This window comes from Mercenaria mercenaria, chromosome 12 (genome assembly GCF_021730395.1).
Source record: "Mercenaria mercenaria strain notata chromosome 12, MADL_Memer_1, whole genome shotgun sequence".
NCBI classification, from domain to species: domain Eukaryota; kingdom Metazoa; phylum Mollusca; class Bivalvia; order Venerida; family Veneridae; genus Mercenaria; species Mercenaria mercenaria.
In genome coordinates this window covers 27,891,729-27,903,323 of record NC_069372.1, presented here as the reverse complement: position 1 = coordinate 27,903,323, position 11,595 = coordinate 27,891,729, and the positions used below count along the sequence as shown (strand labels likewise).

At 34.8% G+C, this 11,595-nt stretch overlaps 1 protein-coding gene across 1 annotated transcript; it reads left to right on the top strand.

The window, feature by feature from the left end:
- The first annotated feature begins 39 nt into the window (after positions 1-39).
- Positions 40-11,165, top strand: LOC123534976 (carbohydrate deacetylase-like). Its single transcript, XM_045317478.2, has 5 exons — positions 40-5,044; positions 6,454-6,590; positions 7,757-7,856; positions 8,734-8,911; positions 10,485-11,165. The coding sequence occupies exons 1-5, from the start codon at positions 4,861-4,863 to the stop codon at positions 10,963-10,965; spliced, it is 1,080 nt and encodes a 359-aa protein (XP_045173413.2). The 5' UTR covers positions 40-4,860; the 3' UTR covers positions 10,966-11,165.
- Positions 11,166-11,595: the final 430 nt, after the last annotated feature.

Below are 11,595 nucleotides of genomic sequence, written 5' to 3'. Positions count from 1 at the left end.
AATGGTACTTCCATTTGAATTTCGAAATAGCCCATAGTTACCTTTTTCATATAAAAACAAGGGAACCAGCTGGTTTTGGTTACACTTCACCCTCAGTCCTAGATTCAGTTTTTACCAAACTTGGCCAAAAAGTATGTAAGGTTACAGCAGTCAAATTTTGCTTACAATTTTCGGTGGTCTGACTTTTTTTACCACTTTTCAACTGTATTTTAGATACTTAATCAAAATCAAAGCAGCAGGATTAATAAATAATCTAAAGCGCCCAATTTATCTGTTCTGATTAATTAGATTTACCTGAGTTATTGCCCTTGAGTATTTCTACATAGTGCTTTTTATGAAAATTGTCATTTACAATACTGGATGCTGTAAGATTTCACATCGGCTGCAAATAGACAGCTCTGTTATAATTCAGCATACACTTTACAAGTGAAGACTTTGATTGTTACTAAAACAGTTCAAAGAGTTGAGAGTCTGAATTTGTATAGTGAGAAGTAGCAGCACTGCTCTTAGTTATACCCACACAAAGTTTATTGTACCCCTTCAAACAAAGTTTATTGTACCCCTTCAAACAAAGTTTATTGTACCCCTGCAAACAAAGTTTATTGTACCCTGTTAAAGCTTATTGTATCCCTGCAAACAAAGTTTATTGTACCCCCCTGCAAACAAAGTTTATTGTACCCTGTTAAAGTTTATTGTATCCCTGCAAACAAAGTTTATTGAACCCCTGCAAACAAAGTTTATTGTACCCTGTTAAAGTTTATTGTATCCCTGCAAACAAAGTTTATTGTACCCCTTCACACAAAGTTTATTGTACCCCTTCAAAAAAAGTTTATTGTACCCCTTCAAACAAAGTTTATTGTACCCCTTCAAACAAAGTTTATTGTTTTTGTTTGTTTGTTTTGGGTTTAAAGTCATTTTTCAACAGTATTTCAGTCATGTAACGGCAGGCAGTTAACCTAACCAGTGTTCCTGGATTCTGTACCAGTACAAATCTGTTCTCTGCAAGTAACTGCCAACTTCCCTACATGAATTATCAGAGGTGGAGGACTAATGATTTCAGACACAATGTCGCTTATCAAATAGTCACGGAGAACATACGCCCCGCCCGAGGATCGAACTCGCGACCCCGCGATCTGTAGACCTACGCTCTTACCTACTGAGCTAAGCGGGCGGGCTAAAGTTTATTGTACCCCTGCAAACAAAGTTTATTGTACCCTGTTAAAGCTTATTGTATCCCTGCAAACAAAGTTTATTGTACCCCTGCAAACAAAGTTTATTGTACCCCCCTGCAAACAAAGTTTATTGTACCCCTGCAAACAAAGTTTATTGTACCCTGTTAAAGTTTATTGTATCCCTGCAAACAAAGTTTATTGAACCCCTGCAAACAAAGTTTATTGTACCCTGTTAAAGTTTATTGTATCCCTGCAAACAAAGTTTATTGTACCCCTGCAAACAAAGCTTATTGTACTCTGCATATAAAGTTTATTTTACCCCTGCAAACTAAGTTGTTGTACTCTGTAAACAAAGTTAATTGTTTTATTATACCCTGTTAACAAAGTTTAGTTTACTGCTGTAAACAAAGTTTATTTCAACCCTGCAGATAAAGTTTATTTTATCCCTGAAAACAAAGTTTATTGTACCTTGCGAACAAAGTTTATAATACCCCTGCAAACAAAGTTTATTTCATCCCTGCAACAGTTTATTTTAACCCTGCAGATAAAGTTTATTTTATCCCTGCAAACATAGTTTATTTTACCCCTATAAACAGTTTAGTTCAATCCTGCAAACAAAATTGAGGGGTACATACAGCCTTGCAGTCAATTCTATTGCAATTTATTTTTGGCCAGTAGGTCAGTGCCGCATTGACCTTGAAGTTAAAAATAGTTTTAAATCAATAACTTGAGAATGTGTTACACTTCTAAATGGTTTTGTAGATTTTATTTCTGTCGGAGTGGTGGCTGGGAGCATGTGATATATAAAACAAATTTATTATTGGTATAGCAAGCAATGATTACAATAATTAGATATAGAATCTATTTAACCAAGTTGGAATGTAAAATTTCACTAGTTTAACAGTACAATAAGTTTGAATGAAATTTTGACTAGATTTTCTGAAATATTAGAAACTTAATACACCTAGATATATTGAATCATAAATTGACTATAATACACTATTTTAACAATTTGCTATTGTCCTTTTTTATTTAAATTCAGAAATTGGTTTATGTCCATTAGATAATTCTTGAAAGGATGAATGGAATGGATTCATTTTTGGTAGACAGGTACATGATTATAAATTGCAGGCTCAGTTGGACACCAATTTTTGGCAGAGTTATGGTCACTTTTCTATGTAAAATTTAGTGGTTCAATTACCCTATAACATATGTAAGGATTGAATTCATTTTAAGTACATTGGTAGGAATGATATCATAAAATACAGACCAAGTTCATATTTAGTAAAATTTCACCATTTTTTATCTCAGAATTAGGGCCCGCTTGCAAAATGTTGATGTCTGATAACTAGTAATAAGATGAATAGATTAAATTGATCTTCAGTACAGAGGTATATGATAATAAAATACAGGCCAAGTTCGATTTTGATTATTATCCACAAGTTTTAAGCAGTTATGGCCCCTTTTCACCTTTAAATTTGTAAAAAAATGGTCTTTATTTTGTACAAGATTTTTAGTCTGCAAAATGCCTCACAGTTATAGTATTAACAAGTTTCTTAAAGCTAACTTAACAGCCAACAGATTGATCTATCCAGTCATTAGGTAAACCTAGACATTAAAATTTTGTAGGATGAATGCCTTTGGTATTGAAAAAGGTCAAGGTCACAGTTTCCTGTAGACTGAAAATATTTTTTTCGGACAACTAGAAATGCAGCTGCTGTAACATTTCTAAGATTATTGCTTGTATGAGTAGGTTATCTCTTGTATCCGCTGTCAGTAGTCAATAGTTACAATGACCTCCTGACAGAAAGAGATAACTGTCATCTCCCACGTTGGTCTCGATGTCAAAGTAAACTGGACGATGCCATGATATCTTTGGGAGAATATTCGTATTACAAACAGATACTATACTTCGCATGTATACAAACTGAAAGTGTAACTGGAAATCACCATTTTTAGTTCGAAAAGAACAATATTGAGAGCTTTCCTACTTGACCTCGTATTTGGGTCCAAACCTTAGTTAAATGGCCATAACTCTGGCACCAATTTTTTCATGAATTATGACCCCTTTTTACTTAGAATTTCAGGTAAATTTCAATGCATTTTCTCTATCTATCTATTATGATTACAGAAGGGATTTTATTCAGACTCATTTGATTCAGATTTGTTCCACATCATCACCCTCATCAAATTAAACTCGGCACAACATTTTATTAATTATACCCCTTTTTATCTAGAATTTGTTGCACTTTTACTATTCCTTTGTTAGTACCTAATGAATTTTATTCACACTTAACATATTTTTTCACCATCATCATCCTCATCATATGACACAAGATTCGTGACTTGCTCAAATATTTCATGAATTACTAGTATGTCCCTTATGTACCAATTTAATGTTTTGATATTTTTTACCTCTATCTCTGTTATAACTAAATACATTTGACACAGACTAAACTATTGTCCAATATGAGTCATCGACATTGGAGTCATTAAACACTCCAGTGACAGCTCCAGCTTCCTCAGATATACCCAACTTCACTATCCAGCATCAAAATAGTGAAGCATGCTGTCTCCTGTGACAGCTCTTATTTGGTTTGAACTCTGCGAGGGTTTTTGTTTGTATTTCAGTTTATTGTCAGTCACCCATATAGACAATATCTTCAGAATAATGTGAGTGAATTTAGTGTGGATGGTGCAAAATACAGAAGCTGCTCATAATTATGTTAGAAACTTTGCTGGTTCTTTAGCATGTGAGATGGAAATCACTCTTACAGCAAGGGCACAAACTCATGATCCTTCATTTTGTAGTCATGCATTTTAGCACTGAACCATTGCTTCTGGTTTTGTGTCATTATTATCATTGTAATGAATTAAGTGATTCTGCAGTATTTGGGTGTAGATACACTTGTATGCAGCTTAAGCCAAATACTGAGAGCTGGTATTAATCATACAGATGAAATTTTTTTTTCAGTATTTTCATGTATTGGATTCACCTGGACAAAACTACCATTTTTCTAGAGCCATATAACAATAATGAATTTTCAAGTACAGTTAACTTCAATTAGAACAAAAATAAATTCTTTAAAATTCAAAATCTATAAATCCATTCTCCATAAAATTTAGTCTTTTAATGAGTATTCTAACACGATCCGATTCATTTTCCTGTTAAACAAAGAAGGCTGAAAACAGTGAATTATTATACAACAAATCACTGTTCTGACGTCACAGTAATTACGTCATAGCGTCAAATGGCAAAGGATGTACTTAAAAATCCTTGGTAACGTGTTAGAATTGAAATAATATATCTCATCCAGTGATTTGTCGTTGAATAAATCATTATTTGTCGTTCAGATGCGTATTAGTATATCACTCGGGCTGCACCCTCGTGATATAATTCCTTCGCATCTGAACTCCAAACAATGATTTATTCAACGACAAATTACTGGATGAGATATATTATTTCTTAAATAATGATTGTCTGTGTAAATTTAAAACATGTACTTCACAGTACAAAATTCATGCTCCTCTACCTGCATGAACTATGTATAAGGTTTTGTGACTACATGTCAGCAATCTAAATCTTGAGTCAGGAGTCTAGTGGATCCGTCGCACTAAAATGTTTTATTTTGCAGGAAAATTAAACAATCCTCAAACAAACTGATAAAATTTTGTAAGTAAAACAACCATGTCGAGAAAAGTACTTAAAAACTTGATAATTACTGCGGATGACCTGGGCTACAGTACAGAAAGGGATAACGGAATAATTCAGTGTTTCAGACAGGGAGTAATCAGTGGTGCATCACTGATGATGAATGGACATTGTGTTGTAAATGCAGTGAGGCAAGCTACAGCAGTCAAAATGCCAATAGGTAACTATTAACGTATTTTATGTTTACTAGGTTCAAATTTCAGTGCATTTTTGTTTGTTTGTTTGTTTTGGGTTTAATGCCGTTTTTCAACAGTACTTCAGTCATATAATGGTGGGCAGTTAACCTTACCAATGTTCCTGGATTCAGTACCAGTACAAACCTGTTCTCAGCAAGAAACTGCCAACTTCCCACATGAATTATAATTTCAGTGCATATACGATTTCATCAGATGTGTAGAAACTATGTCCCCTTCCGTGAGAAGATGCTGATTTTGGAAAATATTTGGGTCTGCTCATCTCTGCATAATTTTAAGAATAATCTATATATGGAGCTTTCATGCATAAATAAAATAACTGGGGGCCGGAATTATCCAGTAACTAAAGAACAGCTCGGCCTGTAGCAATCAAGTTCATACTACAATTGTCATTGGTCAGTAAAGGAGACGTATTGTTTTGTGGATGAGTAGGTAAAAGGTCAAGGTCACACTGCCTTTGAGACTGGAAATGGTTGTCTTGATAATGCTTGAACCTATCAAACGTCGTGTTAATTGCAGATTGTCAGTATTTTTGTCAAATGTTAAGGTCATCGCTTTATCTCGACTTAAAATTAAATGCCATTTGTTTTTGTTAGGCCATCATATGTTATACTTTATTCCTATCAGAAATAGCTTTGGTTTGAGCTTGCTTTTAGTATATTTCCTGTAGGGTTTTATCTAATGCATTCATCTGTCTGTCTTTATGAGAGTTACAAAATCTTGTCAGTTCATTCAACAAATATTTTACAGTTTTAAAGATTATTTGTTATCAAGTTGTGACCCTTTAGTTTAAACTAAATGCATGGAGAGACATGCATTCTTTAAAAAAAAGCATTAACATTTTTGTTGTTACTGGATTCCTTCAGTTTTGATGAGAATTTTCTTTACCTCTGATTATAGCTTTGCTTCCCATTTCCAAAATATTTTTCATTGCCACATTTTACATACATTGCTTGCTAGGTAAGAGAGATTGGGTCATGATGACAGATGAGAGAAGTGGGGGCATGATTTTTACAGATGAGAGAAGTGGGGGCATGATTTTTACAGAATGAGAGAAGTGGGGGCATGATTTTTACAGATGAGAGAAGTGGGGGCATGATTTTTAAGCTCTAGTTTCAATTCAGTTTTAATATGCATAAATGTCATCTGAGAAAATGTCACCAAAATTAAGTATATATTCCACAATGCACTGCACATATTTGCTATTTAATATATGGTTAAATGAACCAATTTCGGAATGAAACAGCAATGTTTAAATGGTACTGTAAGTGGTATAAACATTTTAACTTTTAAATGTTCAAAAATGTATTGCAACTACCAGTTAAAGAATTATTTTCTGTCTCTTAGAATTTGTTTTATTTCTTAATCTGTCTAGATTTGCATTTGAATTTGACCGAGGGTTATCCTGTAAGTACTAGAGAGCGTAACAGTTTAACAGGTGAAGATGGATTTATGCTTGGGAAGATGGGATTTAGGCAAGCTGTTGAGGAAGGCGCAGTCGACCTTAGTGAGGTAATACACACAATCTTCTGCTTTATGTTTTTTCCTTTCTTATTCCCCTAGTGGATAAAATAAGGAGGGGCGGGGACAATAGACTACCCCTTAATCAGTCTTTGAAGTTTTGCATACTAGTCAAATTTTGTTTGCTTGAAATCAGAGAATTCGTACACAACTTGTCGATGGATCCCAGCAAAATCCCTGTATAATGTATTTTGTTTGATGAATTACCGATAACTTGAACAAATTTTGCTGGTCCCATCCAGTTTAAGAGAACAAAGTTCGACTGTACATTGAAAATAATACAAGGAATATGCTCATTTTACTTCTTCCATCTGTATGTCTATTCATCCTTACTTACATTCTGGATTTGTGTTCTGATAAATTCCTTGAGGATATCTTGACGGTCTATTTTGAATTACGGGGTACTCGCCCACAAGTTGTGTTTAACTCTTCATGGACATAAAAGGGGACACTTTAGTCCATATTATGTGTCCAAGGGTCTATAGGCTTATATTAGGAGTTATATCAGGATTGCACATGAGTGCAGAGTTGTCCATCTGCATTTTTGGCCTATTTGAACAGCTTTAGCCTATAAGTTTGATAACACTTGAGTCTGTCTGTGCATCTGTCACATTTGACGTCAAGTGGCCTCTGTAGCCAACTGGCTTTGAATCACTTGGTATTTTATGTCTGTACTTTTGTCTGTTTGTCCTTCTGTCAGATTCAAAAGGTTTACCTAGAAATATCTTTCAAAGCACAAAAGATCTTTTCGCAAACCTGGACATCTTGGAGAATGTAAGAAAAAGTTTTTGACTATGCAACAGTTGTGGTGATTTCATAGAGGGCATGTAGTAAAGCGCTATATTTTAATAATGTGTCTGCAATTCTACACTTTTTTTTAAAATTTGCATCTTCTTTACAAGAACATTTTTAATGTGTATGGCTACACAGGACAATGGCATGGCCAGAGAAAAACAGATAGAACCTTTACAGGCTGTCAATGTAATATATGTAGTTATGGAAAAAGTTTTGTTTTCCTTTACTGCAGTGTTTTGACTTTTGACACCTCAAGGGCTTATTGAAATAATGAAATGCTAAATATACCTGTCACAACCTTTCTATCATCATTGTTTAACAACCATGTTGTCAAAATATTTCAATGTGAAATATTGTTTAAGGTGAAGGCAGAAATTCAGGCTCAGATTGACAGATTTCATCAACTTACAGGACAGCTGCCAATTAAAGTAGATGGACACCAACATGTTCATGTTATTCCAGGTATAAAACATTCTTTTAAAGAAGCAAGAATACATATTTTTATAACCCGCCCGCTTAGCTCAGTAGGTAGAGCGTTGGTCTACAGATCGCGGGGTCGCGAGTTCGATCCTCGGGCGGGGCATATGTTCTCCGTGACTATTTGATAAACGACATTGTGTCTGAAATCATTAGTCCTCCACCTCTGATACATGTGGGGAAGTTGGCAGTTACTTGCGGAGAACAGGTTTGTACTGGTACAGAATCCAGGAACACTGGTTAGGTTAACTGCCCGCCGTTATATGACTGAAATACTGTTGAAAACGGCGTTAAACCCAAATCAAACAAACAAACAAACAAACATATTTTTATACTATACCTGTTTAAAGTTATTCAGGTTCAAACAGTCAATCCCAGATTCCTGATTTGCATTACATTACTTATTTATATGAAGTCAGAAAAAATATTTTGAAATGGGCAAGCAGTTTCTAACAAAAAGATTTTAAAGCTTTCGCAAAGGTGAATAATTAAAACAATTATGTCTATTGTATATAAATTTATAGAAGAATGCTTTATCATACATGTATTTGTCAAAATTGTGCAAAATGTTAGAATTTTAGCGGTACTGAAAAAATGTCATCATAAAGGGTATTGTTTTTGGTATTTTTAACAATGAAATAGATGTTTTTTTTATTTTGTTCTTTTTTAAAAATCAATGAGAAGACATATGCCAGGGTCAGAGGTTGAAAAAACTGTCTCACAACTCAAGTATACATGATTAGTTGTTTGAGAGCACAAATATGAAATTGACCAATGCCAAGGCAGAGTTCTGATATTGGTATCCAAATTCAGTGTTATAACACATTGCACTTTGAAGTATTATTTATTGATTTGTTTTAAGGTGTATGTGTAGCATTTGCCGAGGCTCTGGAAAAGAATGGTATAACAATGAGCAGGCTGCCTATAGAGGAAGACATTTCCAGTCATGTGTGGTTGTCAAGGCAACAGCAGGAGTTCATGGAGGGCGTTGTCCAGCAGTCTAGGTTAGCTCAGAGAATATTTACCAAACATGGAATATGGTAAGATATTGATTATAGATCACCTGCCCATGTATTTTATTGTTTACACTGACATTCACATTATAGCTCACCTGTCCATGTATTTTAATGTTTACACTAGCATTCACATTATAGCTCACCTGCTCGTGAATTTTATTGTTAACACTATCATTCACATTATAGCTCACCTGCCCATGTATTTTATTGTTTACACTAGCATTCACATTATAGCTCACCTACCCATGTATTTTATTGTTTACACTAGCATTCACATTATTGCTCACCTGCCCATGTATTTTATTGTTTACACCAGCATTTACATTTTAGCTCACCTGCCCATGTATTTTCTTGTTTACACTACCATTCACATTATAGCTCACCTGCCCATGTATTTTATTGTTTACACTAGCATTCACGTTATAGTTTACCTGCCCGTGTATTTTGTTGTTTACACTAGGCATTCACATATCTGGAGTAATTCTCCTTAAACTTGTATACAATTGCTATGGCGATAAGTTCTTGGTCAGGTTCAGTTGCAGGCTAACCTGGACGACAACATTAAGAATTTGACCCTTGATTGCACTCTGTCATCTTCATTTATCCTAATGATACTTATACAGAATGTGTTTTACATTAATATTTTTTTAAATTCAATTTTGGGTTTTAGCAATAATTGCCATGTAACTTGTTGAGCTGATAACTCCTGAATTTCTGTTGAGTGTAATTTACTTCAGTTAGGTATCTGTGACCTGGTATTGAACTTGCCATTTAAAGCAATGGTATTTAGTGGGGTGATATAGGGCCATTATAGCCCTCTTGTTTACTTTCACGACACATGGATATTGTTTGGACTGGTTTTCGAACCAGTTTGCTAGTCAGAGTCATTTTTGCAAGTCATTTTCCCATCAGACAACTGAGTTTGACCACATATATATCAACCCTTCAGCAATAAGGGATGAGAAATATTCAAACACATTACTTAATAAAAATGTTTATCCCTACTTGAATTAAATTGACTGGCAGACATATTTGATACTTTGAAATCATTTATTTCTTTGGTTTTAGTAAAAACTGTTACATGTATTTTGTGTGGATGTTAACTTTGTGGAAAGTTGTCCTGTTGCAATTTGTTTTCATATAAAATTACCGCTAAGTACACAAAATTAGTCTCACAATAATAGTGAGTTAACAGAATATCATTATGCTGAAAGGCTAGATTGCCAGATTTGTAATATAAATCACATACTTGTGTTTGGAACAAGCTATTTTTGTGAGAGGTATATTAGGGGCCTCCGTGGCCGAGTGGTTAAGGTCGCTGACTTCAAATCACTTGCCCCTCATCCATGTGGGTTCGAGCCTCACTCGGGGCATTGAATTCTTCATGTGAGGAAGCCATCCAGCTGGCTTACGGAAGGTCGGTGGTTCTACCCAGGTACCCGCTCGTGATGAAATAATGCACGGAGGGGCACCTGGGGTCTTCCTACACCATTAAAGCTGGAAAGTCACCATATGACCTACCATGCGTCAGTGCGACGTTAAATCCAAAAAAAAAAAAAAAAAAAAAGAAAAAATCAGTTTAAATATTTCTTGACAGGTGTCCAGAATTTGTTGGCTTGAAAACTATGGGGAAAGATATGGTGCTCCCTCATCTTCAGTCATGTATTACAGAAGCTTTTAAGCAGCAGTCAGACATTCTTACAAAGGTAAAAGGCTTCAAGTCCACTGCCACAAGTGTGGGACAAGATAAGATGCCAACATCAAAACCAGCAGAAATGTCATATAGAGGGAAATGTTCATCTTCAGCTAGTAAAGTTCCTTTTAAATCAAAGGAAATTTCAGGTGAAGCAGACCCAAATCCATTCACAGCAGACGGCATTGTGTGTGAATTAATGGTGCATCCTGGGAACAGAACAAGGAATTCTGGGGGATGTGGGAATGGGCCTGATGAATTTTCACAATCAGCAGAACGGGAACATGAAATGAGAACACTTATGTCACAAGAAATGCTTGATTTTTACAAAGACAATAATATTTCATTGGTATCATTTCAAGATTGTATGGCTGAACTGAAATAATATCTCCTGGCTATTATATGCCATAAATCATTGGTATTCATATTGAATTAACTTGTATATATGCAAATATTGGCTACACTACCTCGCTTACATAATATTGAAAAGTCTCAGATGTTATAATAATCTTGTAAATTATATTTATACACAGTATTACTGGTATCTGTAATCAGAGAAAACAGGTAAAGTTTTGTGTATCTATATTGATGTGTATCGTTTCATTATGTATCCTTATCAGCAACAAATGACTTGGCAAGTTATATGCAGCCTTAAAAAAATCAAACTCCTTTTACTGTTTTAGAAAAGGGATTGCTCATTTTTGACATACTCAAGTAACACAAGTGACAATACAGAAGTCCCCCAACGGTGGAAAACTTTGTTAATGGTCATCTCTTGTGGTTGTTGGCAACAGTGTAGGACTAAAAATGCTTCATGGCATTGAAGAGCTAAGAGACAAAAACTATTTTTACTTAAATTTCAATAGTGACCTTGACCTATAAGCATAGATCATGTATGCAACACTTTGTCTCATGATGGGGAGCATTTGTGTGCAGTGCTAAGATAATCCATCAATGCACATAAAAGGTATGGAGTGGAAACAATTTTACTTGACCTTCCATAGTGACCTTGACC